The sequence below is a fragment of the Nymphalis io genome, chromosome 15, assembly GCF_905147045.1.
Source record: "Nymphalis io chromosome 15, ilAglIoxx1.1, whole genome shotgun sequence".
Lineage (NCBI taxonomy): Eukaryota > Metazoa > Arthropoda > Insecta > Lepidoptera > Nymphalidae > Nymphalis > Nymphalis io.
The window spans coordinates 5,016,789-5,038,250 of record NC_065902.1 but is presented as its reverse complement, the minus strand read 5'-3'; the positions used below and the strand labels follow the sequence as shown (position 1 = coordinate 5,038,250).

General features: G+C 34.4%; 1 protein-coding gene across 3 annotated transcripts; it reads left to right on the top strand.

Moving 5' to 3' along the window:
• The first annotated feature begins 273 nt into the window (after positions 1 to 273).
• Positions 274 to 21,442, top strand: LOC126773556 (ATP-binding cassette sub-family B member 6). Of its 3 annotated transcripts, none has more exons than XM_050494498.1 (17): positions 274 to 356; positions 716 to 869; positions 1,659 to 1,803; positions 2,792 to 2,991; positions 3,075 to 3,225; positions 4,254 to 4,425; positions 6,700 to 6,866; positions 10,494 to 10,731; positions 10,912 to 11,087; positions 11,910 to 11,979; positions 13,413 to 13,548; positions 13,960 to 14,167; positions 14,640 to 14,818; positions 15,269 to 15,383; positions 19,265 to 19,405; positions 20,050 to 20,171; positions 20,286 to 21,442. In XM_050494498.1, exons 2-17 carry the CDS (start codon positions 724 to 726, stop codon positions 20,464 to 20,466), a joined length of 2,547 nt encoding a protein of 848 aa, XP_050350455.1. In that variant the 5' UTR covers positions 274 to 356; positions 716 to 723; the 3' UTR covers positions 20,467 to 21,442. The 3 variants fall into 3 exon arrangements, with proteins under 3 accessions (XP_050350455.1, XP_050350457.1, XP_050350456.1); XM_050494500.1 differs by having other exon boundaries at positions 315 to 356; positions 719 to 869; XM_050494499.1 differs by having other exon boundaries at positions 354 to 438.
• Positions 21,443 to 21,462: the final 20 nt, after the last annotated feature.

Sequence of the window (21,462 nt, the reverse complement as noted above, 5' to 3'; positions counted from 1 at the left end):
AAGCGCAAAGATGAAATCAGTTAGCATTCAATTATTTTTAAGATATATTATAATAATTTATTAAAATTTCATAATTCGATATCGCGACTTAGCTTAATTACCAATGTATTGACCATGAGCTAGGCGTTACCAAATAGTTAACCATAGATGAATATTGGTTACTTCCTGCATAGAATCTTTATTATTACAAATGTTTTGGGTAACACTGTATGCTGTCAAAGCTTTAACAGCGCAGTTAACTGTCAGAATGACACTTGACTAAAATTTTAGCTTAGCAGTTAATTGTCATAAAATGTAATGTCTAGTCATCTGTCTGTCACAGATTAAGCGATTTTATTCGATAATTTCTTCGGAAGGTAATGTAATGTAATGTGTATAACATTTACTGTATTACGTGTGTGCAAGATTAAGATATTTCAATTTAACGAAAAATAATAGGTATTGTTATTGAGCAATATAGTAACATATACTAAAAACCTATCTAAAAAGCTTATTTTTCATTTAATACATGAATATTAAATTGCGCGTTGTTTGTTAGCAAAGTTTAATGTAAAGTATGAATTTATTAAGCTAAATGTGTAGTTTTTAGTAATAAATATATAACACTAACCTATTAAAATTTTTAATGCAGATCGCAAATGCCGGTGTTTACGGTTAAAACATAGCGACCGGTTGTTTTTCTCAACTTATTGTTACAAAAACGTTTTAATTTTAGAAGTCCCGATGGAGTATTGTCCGCCGAACGTTACGTTGGGCGAAATATGGATAGATCATGGAATATCACAATGTTTTATGGAGACAGTTTCTGCTGCTGTCATAGGTGGCTTCCTATTTGTATTTGGGATAATACAAATAGTTATGTATAAAAGGTAAGTACTTTTTCTCCCATTTAGATATCTTAAAAATTCAATTCAATAAATGCTGATAATATAAGCTTAAGGTATCATTTTTATTTTGTTTAAATTATATATGTGTATAACATTTTTTAAATGTGATTTTATTACATTTTTGCCACAATCTTTATATATTGAAATAAACTATAACAACACATTTGAATATGCCTAAATGATATATTATTGAATTACTTCATGCTATATTTAAAACATAAATGACATTTATGTTTAAATCTTTGATACTTAAATAAGAAAAAATTGCAAGTAAATCTTTGAAGAATACATTATTCTTACTTTGTATCTACATGTTTTTGGGTGTGAATTTGTTAATTTTTATAGTCTGAATTAAGCACACACACATATATAATATGATAATATGTGAAGAAATAAATTTAAGGACTTTAAAAGTACTAAAATAAGCATAGCTTCTCCTATGTAAAGTAAGAGGAGATTAAAACTATAAAATTTCACTATTCAGGCAGAAGTGAATCAAGTTAAATATACTAAGAATACTGTATACCATCTGTGCTAAATAAGCTCATACCAAATTTGCTAACTTACAGAGTCTTTGTGATTAAAATATAATTATACTAGATTATAATTATAGGTGGTAAGAATTTTTCATGGAAATGATTCAATAATATTGATTTTTCATTTAGGAATTTCAAGTTTCGCTGTTATGTGTATTTTCAAAACGGTGTTAGCTTCATAAAACTCAAAATTATTTGTGTTAATTTACTTGAATGGAATTTATTTTGTTTGCAGATATGCTACAGAAGTAATAGATGTTAGATCATCAAAATTATTTTTGGTGCAACTATTTTTCACTCTTTTTGTATCTGTATTGGCTATTGTAAGGTTCCTTTTACAAGCCTTTGTATTTAAAGGAGGACATATATATGGATATATGGTGAGATTATATAAATTGTGTGCTTTTTAAATGTCCATATTTGATTAATGTTAATGTATGCAGTTTCACAGTCAATTATTTTAATTCATTTTAAATTAACCCATTTTCAATGATTATGCAAATCAAAAACAATTAGTTTTTTAAATTATACAGCAAGGTTGTTTCATAAAATCTTTGTGTATATCATTTATATTTACTTCAAAGGGTTTCTTATTTACTTTATGCTTACTAATATTTAATGTTTACCTGAAGAAAATATTACAAGTGCACCGAGACTGCTTTTCAATACTTATCTATAGCATTAATATAATGGCTAATAATTTTCTGGTTAATCAAAAGATGTTTCTTTTTAATATATGCTTCGTATATTATATTATATTATTATAATATTGTATTCGTATTCCTTTGCAATTAGTTTTGTTTTTATATTTACAATAGTTTTAATGTGTGGAAATGAGTGGAAACGAAACTTCCGATACTAGTGACTTCGATTTGCATTTGATTATTAAATTCGGTTATTTTAAAGACTTTCTAAGTGTCCGTTGAAATTTTGAAAATGTTATAAAATTGTCTGATAGCAATTCATAACTAATATTAATATTTGTTACAAAGATTATTGTAATAAAATATCAACTTTATTCTATGACAGTGGGGGCTTGCAAATGCAATTATTATATATATAATATAACGATAGTTAATACATTTGAACTACATAAATAATAATCCGTCTTTGGTAATATTTCTTGAAGATGTGTCAGAGATTTACGAATATGGTTTTTTTTTAAACCAGAAAGCCGACTTTTTAATCCTCAACGTTACAATAATAACATGTCTTTCTTATAAACAACTAACAAAAACAATACTATTAATTAATAAGATTTGAATAAAAAATAAGACACTGGTCAGTTTTTACTATTCTACTGTGTGATATTAAAATAATTAAATGTATTTTTTAAACATAATTTTGTATGTTTAATAAACTTTTTAGATATTAGCTGTAGTGGTAAATCTTATAGTTTTTCCACTATCAGCACATTTGGCTGTGATTGAAAGACGGTATCTTCTGCCGTCGGTACCACCGAGGGGGCATGGATTCGTGTTACTTGTATTCTGGGCTATGATATTTGTATCAGAAAATTTATCATTCTTAAATATCAATAAAGAAGGATGGTGGTGGCACTTAAAAGAGTAAGTTATCTTGATGCAACTAATTATTATTTCGTTATCAAATAAATTTGGTCGAATTTGTGTAAAATATTGTTATTTTTCAGTCTCCAAGATCGTTTGGAAATGTCCCTCTTCGTCGGTCGTTATGTCTCCTGTATGATAATGTTTATTCTTGGAATGAAAGCACCGGGTATAATGCACCAGTTTGAATATCTTGAAAGTGATGATGGAAATCGTAGGAACATCCCTCCGAGGGTGAGTAATGTCTATTAATAAAATTATCTTTTTAATTCGGATAAGAATTATTTTTATCGTTTTTATTTATGTTAATTTATGTGGTAAGATATACTTTGAAATTATAAAAAAAAAACTTCCAAAAAGTTTTTAATCAAATACCGGTATTAAAAATGCAACTGAAAATTACGGCATATGTCTAGTAAAAATAAATATGTTATCTTTATTAGTATATAGGTTAAGATGTCATGTCCATATCAAAATCATTTAATTGTAGTATCAGACGAAAAGAAACTAAAACTTAAGGTAATGATTCCTTACATGTGGCCAGTTAATGAGAAAATAATATTTGCTTAAATTGCCGACGATATGAAAAAAATAATTACTAAAAATCATGTAAATTTTATTTCATATTTTTTTGATGTTAACAATGAATAAAGTTTATAGGGCTATTTCGACATTGTATATAATTATCAGTTCAGTTAGTCATATAATATATGATAATAAAAAAGGTAGTAAATAGCTGAACATATATAAATGTTTACCTTTGAATTCGTGAATGTTTTGTGTTCTTACGAAAATTGCTTGAAGATCTATGTCGTATTCATATATAAGCACTGACAGTCACGGCTTTGAACGCGGTTAGGCTATTTCATAATTAAAAGTTCATTCCTTTGAGGGTTAATGAGAGGATTGAATTTCATATAGAAGTTCGTCATTTTGGTAGTTAGACATGCGGCAGGTGCTTTTGGATATTGTTTTTATACACGGAAATTCTTTATCGCCGTAACCAAAAGACAAGGGAGAAATAGACAGTTCAGGTCTAAAATCGAACATCAAGTAAAGCCATGTGACCGACGCGGCTAATTTGATTATAAATTAATAAAATATATAATATCATATCTTTTTGTGTTTTCTGCGTTTTGAATAATTGAGCTAAAGTAAAATTTTATGAGCAAATGTGTAAATCGAAAATTCGACCTATACGCAAACGAGTAGCTTAAAACCATTGTATTATATACTTTTTCCGACGTCATATTCCTTTGCAGGAAGACAATAGATCGACTTTTCGCAATGTATTCGGCAAGCTTCGTACACTGCTGCCTTTCCTCTGGCCGAAGAAGAGCCTGTGCTTGCAAATATACGTGTTTATCTGTATTATTGCACTGCTTGCCGGACGAGTGATCAACTTATACGTACCTATCTATAACAAACGAATTGGTAAGTTTTTGGACATTATATTATAGTTTTTTTTTTTTTTTTTTATAGAATAGGAAGGCGGACGAGCATATGGGCCACCTGATGGTAAGTGGTCACCAACGCTCTTAGACATTGGCATTGTAAGAAATGTCAACCATCGCTTACATAGCCAATGCGCCATCAACCTTGGGAACTAAGATTTTATGTCCCTTATGCCCGTAATTACACTGGCTCACTCACCCTTCAAACCGGAACACAACAATATCAAGTATTGCTGTTTTGCGGTAGAATATCTGATGAGTGGGTGGTACCTACCCAGACGAGCTTGCACAAAGCCCTACCACCAGTGTATTGTAGTAGATAACATTAGTGCCCCCTTAATGGTCCGTTAATTCTCCCAATGCTGGGTAAAACCCAAGTTTGTAACAACATTTTTATGTGAGAATTTCTTCCGACGAAAGAAGATTTCTATCACTATTGAGCCACTAGACCTAACAAGTCAAGTATTGGGCCCTTTGGATTTGAAATTAAAACATTCGGTTAAGATCTACGAGTCCAAACCACTACACTATTTCATCTCATAAAAACCTTTTGTTCACTTCGGTATTAATGTTTTGCTCTCATATCCAATTTTGATACAATATATGTATGTATATTCATATTTATGTTAAAGTTAATTCAAACTCCTCAAATGTATATAGTGTGTAATTTGTGGTTTGTATTTTAAGTAGGTAATCGTAGCTTAACTTTACTTTAAGATAATCAGTCAGGAGAAGAAATAATTTTAGTTAATTTATCAAATAATAAATGAAATTATGTATTATTACAAAAAACATTACACATAAATTGAAATTTTTACAATGTTTTTTATGTCATGTAAAACCATTACAACGCGTTACATCATCGTACGTCGGAAAACATGTCACGCTCAGTTTTCATACTACTTAATAAACATGCGATATTTCACCTACTACAAGTATAGGCCATAAAAAGATTAAATTGTATAAGTAAACTTAAAAAGGTTGATTAAAGTTCAATTTTGTCAATACATAATCTTGTCTTCTCTATCTTATTTGTCATGTCAATAGCCTAAATTTAAAACGTAAATTGCGAAGTACTGCTGCTTAAAATAATTTTATATTCTAAAACCTTCTCCGAAACGCGCTGCATCTTCTGGTATAAGTTTAAATTTGAAAAAAAGTATAATTATTTATTACAAATTATTGTTTTGTCCGAAATATTTAAAATAAAACATGAAACGAAAGATTTACAAGACAGAAGAAGAGGATGTCAGCGTTGATGTAAAATATTAAAAATCAATAGAAGCGATTTTAAGGCTGTAAGTACAATTTTTGACTTCAAAAATAATTAATTAAGCCAGTTCACTATTTAATTTATATCCCCAAAAATTATTATATTAATAAAATAAAGATCATAGAGGTAAAACGATAGAAAACACGTACTTGTCTCATATTATAAATAATAAGAAGTGGTCACATTTATCGCGTTGATGTTTAGGGTCACTACTCCCTGGTATCATTCTTTTGAACACCGTCGATTGTGATAAATTTCAAATTATTATCACCCAAGTGATATACTTTTGACCTAATTATCAGCAGATAATTTGTGCAGGTTAAGAAAGCAAATTGGGGTTCCGTATAATTAAAATATTATGATGGTAAATATTCATCACCCGTGCCTGTTATTACACTGGCTTCCTTCAAAACGAAACTTGAAAATAAAATATAATATATGAAATTTGAGAAAAACGGTACCAGTGAAATGTAACGACTAACGCTTAATATATAATAATTATTTTAATTGTAAACGTTATTTTACAATATTTCAGATTTTAGAAAATATGAGAGTTGTCATAAAAAGTAGGGTTCTAAAGTTTTTTGCGTCTTATTTTAGCAGAAAGTCCCGATTGTTCCTTAAAAATATCTTATTAATAATATTAACAGACTATATATATATATATATATATATATATATATATATATATATATATACTAATATACTGTCAGAAACGCGCTTTTACTAATATGTTTATATAGCTAACGAAAACATTTGATATTCATTAAACATTCAAAGTGTATTTAAGCAGTGGTTTAAAATTTAGTACAGAGTGAAAAAAACTTTCTTTTCCATTTAAATGACGGAAATGAAACTCACAAAAGAAGACATTATTTTTTACAATACGACAATAAGTTTTTACGTTTCATCAAATAAAAAAATAATAATATTCCTTATGAATAATTCTTAACAATATTTCTGATATTTTTTTCTTTGCAGTGGACAGTCTTTCGATACCGCCTCTATATTTCCGATGGGACCTTGTTGTTATTTACGTGTTCTTCAAGTTTCTGCAAGGCGGCGGCACGGGTGGGATGGGCCTATTGAACAACCTTCGCTCATTCTTGTGGATAAGAGTTCAACAATACACTACGAGGGAATTGCAGGTAACATAAGTAATTAATCATCTAAATAATTATGAACTTCCTATATTTTACTCGTTGCAGTATACATAGTAGGCCGAACATCCTATTCGTTTATTCAGATCTTGACAATCGGATAAATTTAGAAAACTTTTCAAACGTGTTTTGGTACAACTATACCAATCGTTCCGGTTCCGTTTTGGTATTTGACGAATAATGTTCGACAACTTTCGGGAAAATTGCGGTTCCCATTGTCATGGAGCGTCAAATTTCGTCTCGGTGTTTTGTTAATCTTATCTTGCTTATTGTGAGGTCAAAATTTTACATTAACGCATTTTAATATATAATAATATAAAGTAGGATTAAAATTATTGTTATGACGTTATAAATTATAAATTAAATCCTTGTCCGCTTATTGATTATGGATTCGCCTAAGAAGTTTTACTTCAAATATTAAAAACTTAATATATACGTAAATTATGTAGAGCTATAAAATGTATACGCGCGTGATCATCAATTACGTGCTTATTTGTCACATATATTCTGATAAAACGTTACTCATGCTTTTAAGACTATTTTAAATATGTTTTTTTTTTCATAAAGATAATACACAAAAAAAATTATTTCGACCTCATGAATACTGTCATAAATACTATGACGCTAATATCAGAATCCTGTTGCGAACCATCTCCTTTTAAATCTATAATTAGTTTCGTTTTCGATAACGGAATAATTATCAGTACAGTTTAATAAGAAGCCCAAGGTCTAAAAAGTCTGCAATTAGTTTTAAGGCCTTTTATTGCGTCTCTAAGGTTTGTTCATAATCAGAATCCTAATACTTGTTATAGATCATTCTCGATCTAAAAAAGAAACACGAAAGCTTTCTTGCCACTGTACCACGAAATTAATCTTTTTTTTTAATAAATTTAAATAATGTTTGTTATCTGTATATTTAAATAATTACTATATTTTGATAAAGGTTGAAGTCGTGTTGTAACATGAATATTATTTATATCATATATATATGACTGACTGCCTCGTTGGTCTAGTGGCTTGATGTAAGGCGGCAGACCCGGAGGTCCTGGGTTCAATTCCCAGGTCGGGCCAATAAAAAGTTATTGGGTTTTATCTGTCAGAAAATTCTTAGTAGCAGCCCGGAGTCTGAAAGTTGGAAGTGTGTACACTCTCCTGCCTCGGCAAGCACGTAAAGCCGTTGGTCCTACGCCTGAACTCTTTCCGGTCGTGTCGCTTTGCCGTCCCATCGGATTATGAGATTAAGGGAATAGAGAGTGCACCTGTGTTTGCGCACACACTTGTGCACTATAATATCTCCTGCGTAGTTGGCTAATCTCTCATGAGATTGGCCGTCGTGGCCGAAAGCGGTCTGGAGGTCATATATATATATATAATGTTATCTTTCATTTATTGTATATATATAATGTTAATATCTGAATAACAAGTGTTAATTAAATAATTAATTAACTAAATAAAGATTTAGGCCTTTTAATACTTATAAATAAATAGTATATAAATTATTAATAAATATTGGATTTGTACATGTGACAAACGAGTATCACGTTCTGTGTCTGGTTCACTGGTCAGCCGAGTAGGTGACCTTAATGTTCGATCATTACCAACAATACTACTTGTTAAACTAATATCGATGACCTTCGTTAAAGAAACGTTATATATGAAACGATTCGACGATAAATATAAATAGATAGGTACAGCTAATATCGTAACTTGCAATTTTTGGCGCTTTTTTTTTTCTCTGAATTTATTTCAATAAGACATTAGGTAATTTGAAATTTTTTGACGTCTTCAGTTTATTAAAAAAAAATATATCCCTGTCACGAGATGACGAAATTATTTGTGCTGTAATTATAAACTACATGCAGTTCCATATTTTCTATGTAATGTGCCACCTTTAGCTTAACAGCAACATGTAACATAATAAGTATATACTATTACAAAGAATATTAACTATAAATCTGTGTTCCAATTACAACTCTACGCAGCACTCAAGAAAAGCTAATAAATATGATACTTGACTAGGCAAAGCAATATATTAAAATATAAGAAAAAACAACTTTTAAGAAATGATGAAGAGTGAAGATATGATTATTTTTAAATATATTCTGGTTTTTTTTTTTATAGAATAGGAAGGTGGACGCGCATATGGGCCACCTGATGGTAAGTGGTCACCAACGCCCATAGACATTGGCATTGTTAGAAATCACCAATGCGTCACCAACCTTGGGAACTAAGATGTTATGTCCCTTGTGTCTGTAACTAATCCAAATTCGGTTCGGTCAAATTTATTGCAACTATGTAAATAAAATCGATTGATAAAAATATATTATGCCCCAAACGTATTTACAGCTGATATTGTAAAATGATCTTTAGTATTAAGGATGTTAGGTCTAATAAAGAAAATCAACCGTAAAGCTAATTTTGTGCGTTATCAGTTATCACTTAAATGTTATTACTCGATTTTGAGATTACTTGTATAAGATATGTGCGATTATTAGATATATTTAATTGGTTACAAATAAAAAATGGGTTAGAAATTTATCAGAGTAATGTATATAGAATAACTTTACCTGTTCGTAACCGAATCTTTTTTTTTTTATACTTTAGGTAACATAATAGGTATATACTATTACAAAGAATATTAACTATAAATCTGTGTTCCAATTACAACTCTACGCAGCACTCAAGAAAAGCTAATAAATATGATACTAGACTAGGCAAAGCAATATATTAAAATATAAGAAAAAACAACTTTTAAGAAATGATGAAGAGTGAGGATATGATTATTTTTAAATATATTCTGGTTTTTTTTTTTATAGAATAGGAAGGTGGACGAGCATATCGGCCACCTGATGGTAAGTAGTCACCAATGCCCATAGACATTGGCATTGTAAGAAATGTTAACCATCGCTTACTTCCCAATGCGCCACCAACCTTGGGAACTAAGTTGTTATGTAGTATGTATGTATGTTAGCTACGACACAGTATTATACTATTGTAGTTACTATCGTATATATTGTTTAAGATATGTTTAATTTGTTCAAAATAAATAAAATAAAAAAATGTCTCTTGTGCCGGTAATTACACTGGCTCACTCACCCTTCAAACCGGAACACAATAATACCGAGTACTGCTGTTTTATCATGGCTGAATAACTTAACCTATCAAAATGTAATTTGGCATAGTCCTAAATAAATTGGGATAAAAATTTAGGGATTAACGAGATGAAATCGTGAAGAACAGTTAAACTAACTTAGAAATGATACTTGTAACAACTTGTGCTTTAAACTTCCGTTTTTGAGAGCATTGCTTGAGGCTCATTTCAAAGTTCGCCATTTGTCTTTGATAATTTATTTATTTATTTGAAAAACGTACACCTTTAATATTTAATGGTTATTTTCTAATAACTATTAAATTAATTCCTATTAGTTATTTCCTAATTAATTTGTGTACTTGAATTCTTATTCGCTTTATAATATTACTACAGATATTGCATAAACCAGATAATGTTTCACATTTGTTATTTAAATGTAAGATTAAACATGAAATATAATATTTAAAAAAATTAAATAGATTTTATTTTAGAAATCTCGTGAAAATAAAGCGTTTCCATTTCAGTTAGAGTTGTTCCGACATTTACACAATTTGCCCCTTAAATGGCATTTATCAAGGAAAACTGGTGAAGTGCTTCGGGTGATGGACAGGGGTACCGATTCCATAGACAATCTGCTGTCGTACATCCTGTTCTCGATAACGCCGACCATTGTGGACATTATAATAGCTGTAATATACTTCATAACGGCGTTCAATGTGTGGTTTGGGCTCATTGTTTTCTCAACAATGGTGCTTTACATAAGTAAGTATAGCAGTAGTTTGCCTTTATATCGTTTAGATAGTAATGGTAATGGAATGATTAATTTGCCTTAAATTATAATGTTTGTAACATTTTACTTTTATTATTTTAGGTAATGCAAATTTTTAATTAGTCCGTTTAATTTCGAAAAGTACCTATATACTAAATAAACGTCAATTTCAGTCGCAACAATAGCTGTCACGGAATGGCGTACAAAGTTCCAGCGAAGGATGAATTTAGCCGATAACGAACAAAAAGCCCGTTCCGTTGACTCGCTCCTCAACTATGAAACCGTGAAATATTATGGCGCTGAATCCTACGAAGTGGTCTCTTATAAGGGTGCCATTGTAAATTATCAAGTAAGTACGAAATCTAACTAATAATAGTCTATATATCTATATATATATATATATATATAAAAATGTATATATAAAAAAATATATATAAAAAAATGTAGCGAGTCTTTCATAAATTATACGAACAAAGTTCGTCTTAACTAGAATAGAATAGTTGTCACCATTCTATTTATATCAAAAAATTATATATATATATATATATATATATATATATATAGTATATAACAAAAGAATTATATATATATATAATATATATAGACTATATATATATATATATATATATTAAAAAAATTATATATATATATATATAATTTTTTGATATAAATAGAATGGTGACAACTATTCTATTCTAGTTAAGACGAACTTTGTTCGTATAATTTATGAAAGACTCGCTACATTTTCGCGCTGAAAATTATAGAACATTGTAATATCACTTGTATTTGTAATTACGATCACGCGTTTATCCTTCATACTTATCAAACTAATTAACTGGGTAACTCTTCGTCTTATATATTACAATATAAAGAATTGGTTTTTTGTAGTAGACAAATTGACCATTGGGTACTCTCCACACGATAGAAAGCCCTACGCCCGTAGCTAAATATATAATTTAGTTTATATTTAACTTTTATATATTTTAATTTTTAATCCTTATATATGTGATATACATATCATGTAAATCATAATTGATTTTATTAAATCTAAATAAATAAAATCTTGTCAAAATAAAACAAATATAGAGAAAGGAAAAAAAGACACCGTACCTGTCGTATTATGCGTAAGTATATACATATACGGTCGTATAATATAATATATTTGTTTCAGAAAGAAGAATTTAAATCCTTGATCACTCTTAACATGCTAAATACGATGCAGAATATTATTATATGTGCTGGTAAGTTAATGATATCAATATTCTCATTGTAACAATTAATTAAATTAATTATTATAATCTGCTCTCATTCTCATATATAATAAAAATAATAATCAATTGTACTTGGTCTTATCGTTGAATGCGCAATTAAAATTGACTAATTGTTTTAATGATTGAACCAATTGGTTCTATTACAAATTAGTTCAAATAAACATGTTGTAGGACACTATTTATCTGCCACATTTTTTCCTATTATTTATTTTCTAATTATTATTAATTTATGCTTTTGAAGTAGAACTGTTCTTTATTATTTAGGTTAATTATTAAAATCATGACTAATATTAAAATAAACAATTTTAAATTAATTATTATTATTTATATAAATGTAATTTACTTGACGAGCCGGTTGGTGTCGTTGGTGGATGTTTACCTTTCACGCAGAAGGTTGTGGGTTCGATTCCCAGCCAGGACAGATATTTGTGTGCATGAACATGTCCGTTTGTCCTGAGTCTGGGTGTAATTATCTATATAAGTATGTATGTACAAAAGAAAAATAGAATATGTAGTATATCAGTTGTCTGGTTTTATAGTACAAGCTCTGTACCTGCTTAATTTGGGATCAGATGGCCGTGTGTGAAAAATGTCCTAGGATATTATTATTATTATATTTGATTGGCTTTTTTTAAGTAATTGTCAATGCCTTCACTCCCTAACTCAATTTGCAACTATCGTTACAATCATCGCTAGGAAACTATTTAAAACTAAAAAAAAACTTTTTACGATACTTTCCTAATACCTACTTGATTATAAATGATTATCATTTGGTATCAATGTACGATTATATCTATGATTGCACTATATTAACAATAATGTTATCTTTAGAGAAACAATTTTATTATAATTTTTTTAATGAACTCTGTTGTGATTTCATTTACGTTTGTATGTATGTAACTATCACCTGATTGTATGATGCCAATAAACTATTCCAAAGCCAATAACTTCGCATTCGTTTCATAAAATAATTTGTTGCTTTAATTTAAAATATCGCTTATTTTATTGACGCGAAGTTATTATCTTTATTATTAATAACTGTTTAATGTGTTACTGTAACATGATATTGCCGATTCTTTTGTTCACGATGCCTAAGCTGATTGAAAAAAAACTTGCTATCTTTTACTAAAAACGTGATTTTAATTCATCTCGTGCTTGACGGTGAAGGAAAACATCGTGAGGAAACCTGCATGTGTCTAATTTCATTGAAATTATGCCACATGTGTATTCTACCAACCCGCATTGGAGCAGCGTGGTGGAATAAGCTCCAAACCTTCTCCTCAAAAGGGAGAGGAGGCCTTTGCTCAGCAGTGGGACATTAACAGACTGTTACTGTTACATATTACGTTTAAAAAATATTGATCTTTAATAAACCGTTATAAGTAATTGTCTTGTGTTTTCAGGTTTGATGGCCGGTTCGTTGCTGGCTATTTCAATGGTTGTCAAAACTTACGAATTAACTGTTGGAGATTACGTTCTATTTGCATCATATATCGTTCAGTTATATGTTCCGTTGAACTGGTTCGGGACTTATTATAGGTAAGTGCAATTACAAACAAGAGATAATAATTAATGTTAATGTAAATAGGCATTGCATTTCCGTTATCTTAAATCCGTTATATATTATATTTAGATATTGTACACATTGTACATGATAAGCGTGTAGTTAATATTTACGGTCCTGAATGAGAATTATTTTCTTCTATGAATATGTAATATATTCTTTTTTTTAGTTTCCTATTCGAAAGTTATTGTAATTTTTTAAATACAAATCATAGAAAACATACAAACACGTTGAAGTATGTCTGTGTGTATATAGGATATGGAATAATGTTTTAAAAAAATTAGTTCAAATAAATATGCTCAAAGGAGTCTCCAGACGATTTTGGTGCCGTTAAACGTTTCCTTTAGAATTTTATCATTATAACGATTCTATCGGAATGTATATAGGGCAATACAAAAGAACTTTGTGGACATGGAGAACATGTTCGACCTGATGCGCGTGGACACCGACGTGTGCGACGCGCCGGGCGCGCCCGAGCTGCTCGTGCGGCGCGGCGGGCTCGAGTTCAAGCACGTGTCCTTCGGCTACGGGCCCGAGAGGCTCGTCCTGAACAACGTCAGTTTCAAGGTCGCGCCTGGATCGACTGTCGCCTTGGTACGCCTTTTTATTAACGTAAAATACAGTTATAATAGAAAAGTAAAATTACGTCGTCTAATTTTCTAAATTTGGAAGTAATCAACTTCGACTTTCCCTCGTTTATCGAATGAAGTCAGTTAATTTAAGACCCGACGGTTACATTCGGAATTTATTGCTTTTGTCGTGTTGGTTCAGTTGCTACGTTATAACACTTATAGGTTTCGCGGTCGAATCCTTCGGACCATTAAAACTTTTTTTTTATCAAGTAATCCTCAATAGCAGTTTGAGTTTGGATGTTGGTAGTGTTATCTTCCCTGCCTCGTGCCTCAGAAAGCACGTAAACTCGTCAGTTCTGCGTCTGAACTCTATCCGGTCAGTGAGGGAAAAGGGGAAGCCCCTGTATATGCGCACATACTTGGGCACTATAATACTTGGCACGAGGAAGCGTAGCGCCTGAGATAGGTGACGTGATACGTGGTGCGTGCCGCAGGTGGGCCCGAGCGGCGCGGGCAAGTCGACGGTGATGCGGCTGCTGTTCCGGTTCTACGACGTGAACGAGGGCGCCGTGCTGGTGGACGGGCAGGACGTGCGCACCGTGACGCAGGCCTCGCTGCGCGCCGCCGTGGGCGTCGTGCCGCAGGACACCGTGCTGTTCAACAACTCCGTGCGGTGAGCGCGCCGAGCGAGCGCCATTTTTTATCATTTATAATAGAGAGGCAGACTAAAAGAACGCTGACGTCACCTCATCTCATCGTAGATGGTTCTTTTTACCCAATAATTTGCTCCGTAAGAAATATTAACTATTCCTTATACCGTCACAACCTTGTGTATTCAACTAAAATTGGATCACTTGCCCTTCTAACGAAACGTAATAAGTTAAATAAATAATGATTTGATGATTAGAAGTTATAGTTTCTTTCTACATATAAAAAAACCCCTTATAATGTATTCCTTCACCGCACATCACTAGCCAAGTTTTCTCCTTATTTTTATTTGTCCACGAATTTTAATTGTGAAAAACCTATGAACAACTTTATTATTTATCCTACGTTTATATTGATTCGTAATCGTTATATATATATATACGTTTATATCGTTCGTAATTTCGTTCTGTTACAGATACAACATTCAGTACGGAAAGCTGACCGCCAGCCCGGCGGACATAATTTCAGCGGCGAAGAACGCCGATATTCACGACAGAATACTAACATTCCCTGATGCGTACGATACACAGGTAAGTATTGCTTATAATTATTTCATTTAAAGACTATGTATTTGCATTATTGAAATGTAACGTTAAACCACCTTTTATTTTTAACCCTGGAAAAACGCGTTACGCGTTTCCCCCACGGGAACTGTGGGGGAGGTATGTGGGGCTCGCCGGTGTCCACGGAGCCGAGTGCGCCACGAACATCGGAATACTCACTAAAAAACCAGCGGTACCCTTTCCGTCTTAACGAGGAGCGCCACGGGATCGCTTTCGCATGCTACCGTTAACGTTAAGCCACCAGGGCCATGTTACCTTTCACACTAATTCGTTACAAGACTAACGAGTAACGTCCTGGAGTAATTAACATGTGTAAACCCGTCATGTTGTTTTTTCAAGTAAAGAACGAATACCATACATCATACCTAAGTCAGAGAACAACAAGTTACATTAATGAAATATATATTTTTAAATTTTTATATATGTATAGTATATATGATGGAAGATCCATTTTATGGTAATGGTTTTTGTGATTCTGAGTTTTTTTTATCGACTTTCCAAAATTAATTTTTAACTTTGTCATCAATCAATCAATCAATCAACAGCCAATCGTTGTCCACTGCTGAACATAGGCCTCTCCCAAGGTGCGCCAAAGCTCCCTGTCCTCCGCCTTCCGCATCCAGTTGGTGCCCGCCACCTTCTTAAGGTCGTCGGTCCACCTGGCTGGAGGGCGCCCTACGCTGCGCTTGCCGATTCGCGGTCTCCACTCTAGGACTCGTCTGCTCCAACGGCCATCGGTCCTACGACATACGTGACCAGCCCACTGCCACTTCAGCCTGCTAATTTTGCAAGCTATGTCGGTGACTCCGGTTCTTTTCCGGATAATCTCATTTCTGATCTTATCCTTCAAAGATACTCCGAGCATAGCTCGCTCCATAGCACGCTGAGCGACTTTGAATTTGTGGACTAGTCCCGCAGTTAGTGTCCACGTTTCGGCACCGTATGTCATGGCAGGTAAGACGCATTGGTTGAAGACTTTCGTCTTCAAACATTGCGGTATAGACGACTTGAGGACTTGACGAAGGTTGCCAAATGCTGCCCATCCCAAGCGAATTCTTCGATCGGCTTCCTTCTCGAAGTTGTTCCTACCGATTTGTATAATCTGTCCTAGGTAGGTATATTCACTAACAACTTCGAGAGGTTTGCCCTCGACGTATATCGGTCCCGGCACGACATGCCTATTGAACATGACCTTGGTCTTGTCCAAGTTCATGCCGAGACCGACACACCGGGAAGACTCGCCTAGGCTACGCAGCATTTCGGTGAGTTGTTCCAGCGACTCTGCTATGATGACGATATCGTCGGCAAATCGAAGGTGTGAGATGTACTCGCCGTTTACATTGACTCCATACCTAGTCCAATCCAGCGTTTTGAAAACGTCTTCCAACGCGTTGGTGAACAGTTTCGGGGATATTACATCCCCCTGTCTCACCCCTCTGCGCAATTGGATCGCCTTCGTCTTACAGTCCTGGATGTGGACAGTCATTGTAGCGGCGTTGTACAGACATCTCAGTACCTCGATATATCTCCAATCGATATGACATCTCTGCAATGAGTCGAGCACTGCCCAGGTTTCGATGGAGTCGAAGGCTTTCTCGTAGTCCACAAATGCCATACACAGCGGCTGATTGTACTCTTCGGTCTTCTGCACAATCTGCCGAACAGTATGGATGTGGTCCACGGTGCTGTAGCCTGATCGAAAGCCGGCTTGCTCTGGGGGCTGGAACTCGTCAAGTCGTCTGGCGAGACGGTTCGTGACGACTCTTGAGAACAGCTTATACACGTGACTCAGGAGGGAGATTGGTCTGTAGTTTTTCAAGAGGGTTTTATCACCTTTCTTGAAAAACAGTACCACCTCACTCCCGCTCCACGTTTCCGGGGTCTTGCCATGTTGGATGACGGAATTAAAGAGGCTTGCTAGCTCTTTCAGGACCGGAGTCCCGCCTGCCTTAAGCAACTCTGTTGTGATTCCGTCATCTCCCGGAGATTTGTTGTTTTTAAGCTGTTCTAGAGCCGCCCTAATCTCTCCTTGGTCAACGACCGGGAGCTCCTCGGAGTAATGGCGCATAAGAGGGGCGCGCTGGTCATCAATACTGATTCCCATGGGTTTATCCGATCTTGAAGAGAACAACTGCCCATAAAACCTCTCTACTTCTCCGATAATCTCAGGCCTAGAGGTAACGACCCCACCATTTTCAGTTTTAAGTTTTGTCAGACGCGGCCTCCCAAACTTGCGAGCGAACACTTTCGATCCCCGATTTTGCTCAATCGCAGCCTTGATGGCACGGGTATTGGAGCGTCGGAGATCGCGTCGCGTCAGCGTTTTTATTGTTCGGTTTAAGGCCTTATCTGACAAAAACGATGGTAGTTCTCGTCGTTTTCTCATGAGCTCGAGTGTCTCAGCAGAGAGTTTTGGTGCGTTGTCTCTTCTCTGTGGCGGAAAACACTTGCGGGATGTGTTTTGCAGTATTTTGACCAGCGTGTCGGTTCTCTCATCAATGCTGCTTATGGTTTCCAACGCGGTGAATTGATTTTGAAGTTCCATTTGGAACTTTTCGGAGCCTTGAGCAGCTTGGAGCATGGTAGGTCGGAGAGTAGACCTCATCATTCTCGATCTTTCGGCTTTTAAGTTGATATTTAGAGTGCCTCGAACCAAGCGGTGATCACTTCCGGTATTAAACCTGTTGATCACTGAAACATCTCTAAATATGTGCCTTTTATTCGAGATGATAAAGTCTATCTCGTTCCTTGTCACGTTATCGGGGCTTCGCCAGGTCCACCTCCTCTGAGGCTTCTTTTGAAAGAAAGAATTCATCAAAAAAAGCCCCTGCGCTTCGAGGAAGTTTACCAGCATTTGCCCCCTGTGATTTCTGCAGCCCAAGCCGTAAGGTCCGACTTTCGATTCACCGCTATCTTGTACTCCCACTTTAGCATTAAAGTCTCCCATAACAACATTGTAGTGGGCCCTCGAGGTGTCGTTGAGGGCCTTTGCGATGTCCTCGTACATCGCTTCGACCACATCATCAGAGTATGTCGAAGTTGGCGCATATACCTGTACAACCTTCAGGGAGTACCTGTCGGAAAGTTTTAGGACAAGGTACGCTACCCGGTTCGACACACTACTGATTTCCACAATGCTGCTAATGAGATCCTTTTTGACTAGAAAACCGACACCACCCTGGGAGAGGTTATCACCTTCGCGGAAGTAGAGTAAGTTACCGGACTCTAGAGTTATCGTGTCCTCCCCCTGTCTTCGGACTTCAGATAACCCCAGTATATGCCAGTTTATATGACTTAACTCTACTTCTAATTCGGCGAGGTGATGGTCCAGCCTCATCGAGCGTCCATTATACGTTGCCATTTTCAGTCGTTTTATACGGTAGCCTGCCGTGAACCGGTGATTCTTAGCACCCCCTGCCCTGCCGATACCGCGACCGCTACCTTGGTCGGGCCTAGCGGGCTTGCCGGTAACTGGGGGCCTTTTTTTGGGCGCATCTGCCATTTAGGGAGGTGGTTTGCCCATACTCGCCGCGCTGGGCAGGCGTGTTGGCGAGCGCAGTAGGGGGTAAGATGTTTATGGGAGGGGGGACGCTGCTGCCCATCCCCCCTTTTCCCCGTCCCTCAGTCGCCTCTTACGACACCCACGGGATGAGATTGGGGGAGTACTATTCTAAGCCGGTACTCCATGTCATAAAGGAAACCAATTTCGTCTATGTAAACAATACTTTTTACTGATACATCAAGAGAAAAGAGCCTACTTGAATGAAGTAAATTTTGTTTTTATTTGAATGTCGATGCGAATAAAATCGAAAATATTTATGTTATGATTCATTTTAACTTTTCAATAGGTTGGTGAAAGAGGGCTGCGTTTGAGTGGTGGTGAGAAGCAGAGGATAGCTATCGCTCGAACTATTCTCAAAGATCCCGCAATTGTTCTGCTCGATGAAGCTACTTCTGCATTGGATACCAACACGGAAAGGAATATACAGGTAAAATACAATATTCCGTGTGAGAGTGAGAATTCCGGGTTAGGATTTGGGATCATTAAAGTTATTGGGCATTCTGTTAAGTACTTTCTAGTAGTAGCCCAAAAGTATATGAAACTCCTCCTCATGCCGTTATGTCCTCGGACTGGTGGTAGGGCTTTGTGCAAGCTCGTCTGGGTAGGTACCACCCACTCATCAGATATTCTACCGCAAAACAGCAATACTTGATATTGTTGTGTTCCGGTTTGAAGGGTGAGTGAACCAGTGTAATTACAGGCACAAGGGACATAAAATCTTAGTTCCCAAGGTTGGTGGCGCATTGGCTATAAGCGATGGTTGACATTTCTTACAATGTCAATGTCTAAGGGCGTTTGGTGACCACTTACCATCAGGTGGCCCATATGCTCGTCCACCTTCCTATTCTATAAAAAAAAAAACTAGGAGAACGACGGATAAGTATATCGCAAGTTTACACACTTGTGCTATAATATATAATTGGCTAGTTTTTGTGATTGGCGACTATGAAACATATTCGGCCAGGGGCGTTTTAATTACATTATTAATGTTTGTAATTTTTTTAAACGATACCATAGATAAATTTAATTTCAGTAAATATATTGGTATATCATTTTTTTTTTTTTTTCTAGTCGGCTCTAGCACGAGTCTGCGCGAACAGAACCACACTTATAATCGCTCACAGATTGTCGACCATCGTGCATGCAGATGAAATTCTTGTACTCAAAGATGGAGAAATTATCGAAAGAGGAAGGTATGTAATATAAATTTTTCCAATAGTATAACCTCAAAATATAATATGCTTATTAAAACCCAGACATCACTTTCTCTATTACTCAATATTAAAATGATGTTATTAATTTTTCAGTCACGAATCGTTACTAGCTCAAGCCGGATTCTACGCATCAATGTGGCAACAACAACTCGAATCCAGAAATAACGTCAACGGCAACAACGAAACAAACGCTGAAGGCAACAACAATAATAACAACAACACAGCGCCGAACGGCTTAAGCATGTTCGGACATGGCCACGGCCACGGACACTAGAATAGCTTAGGTATATAAATTATGGGGTGCTAAAAGTATCTTGTTGGATCAAAAAACAATCATTTTTCTCATTTTGGATTTTGTGGATATGGTTTTAAAGATGTTCTTTGTGGAGGTCCGAATACAATTTATTCAATTATTATTGATGATTTTGAATATATTTTTTTTAATAATGAATAGATTCACGATTAACGTAATTTTGTATTGTTCACACACTTTGGGGCTTAACCGAGTGTTGCATTATAGACTATATGATTATAACAATAAGACCCACAGTGTTAATCTTTTTGAATAGATGTTTACTAAACAAAATACGTAGTCGGTGTTAATTGTTGTCGATGGGAATTAATTAGTAGAATTTATTACGTACCATGGACGCTCCAACTTTGCTTATTTTGCGAGCAGAGAATAATGTTTCCTTAGAATACAAAAGAGTGGTTTTACTCAAGCTTCGAATAGAATCGCATCACATTATAATATAGTATTCTTCAAATATACATTGTAAGGTCTAGTACAGAATATCGTTATTTAAATTTATATCGAATATTTGATAGCTGAAATTTTTGGACAAACACAAATTTATTAATAGGCTGTCTAATCGCGGGTCGAATTCGATCAACAATGGACCGTTCGCGGCATCCGTGGACCAATAATACGGTCCATAGTTTATAGTTGGTATTCAAGTTTTGTATATACGTATGTACATGCCGTAGCTTTCGAATCTTCTGCCTTATTACATCGATGTCTCGTAACAATGTATATGAACGGTGCCATTATTGACTGATCAATTGTACGAGTACAATTTGTGATATGAATGAGTTTGTACATAAATAGAACATAGAACGAAAAATAATTCAATATATATATGATAACATTGTGATGTCGTTACCGTGTTGTACCTTGTAGTATTAAATATATTGTGAAGGGAAATTTTATGTGCAATTTCAATTATATTAAATTGTTTCTTTTTATTTAATTTTTTTTTCTCATTTACTT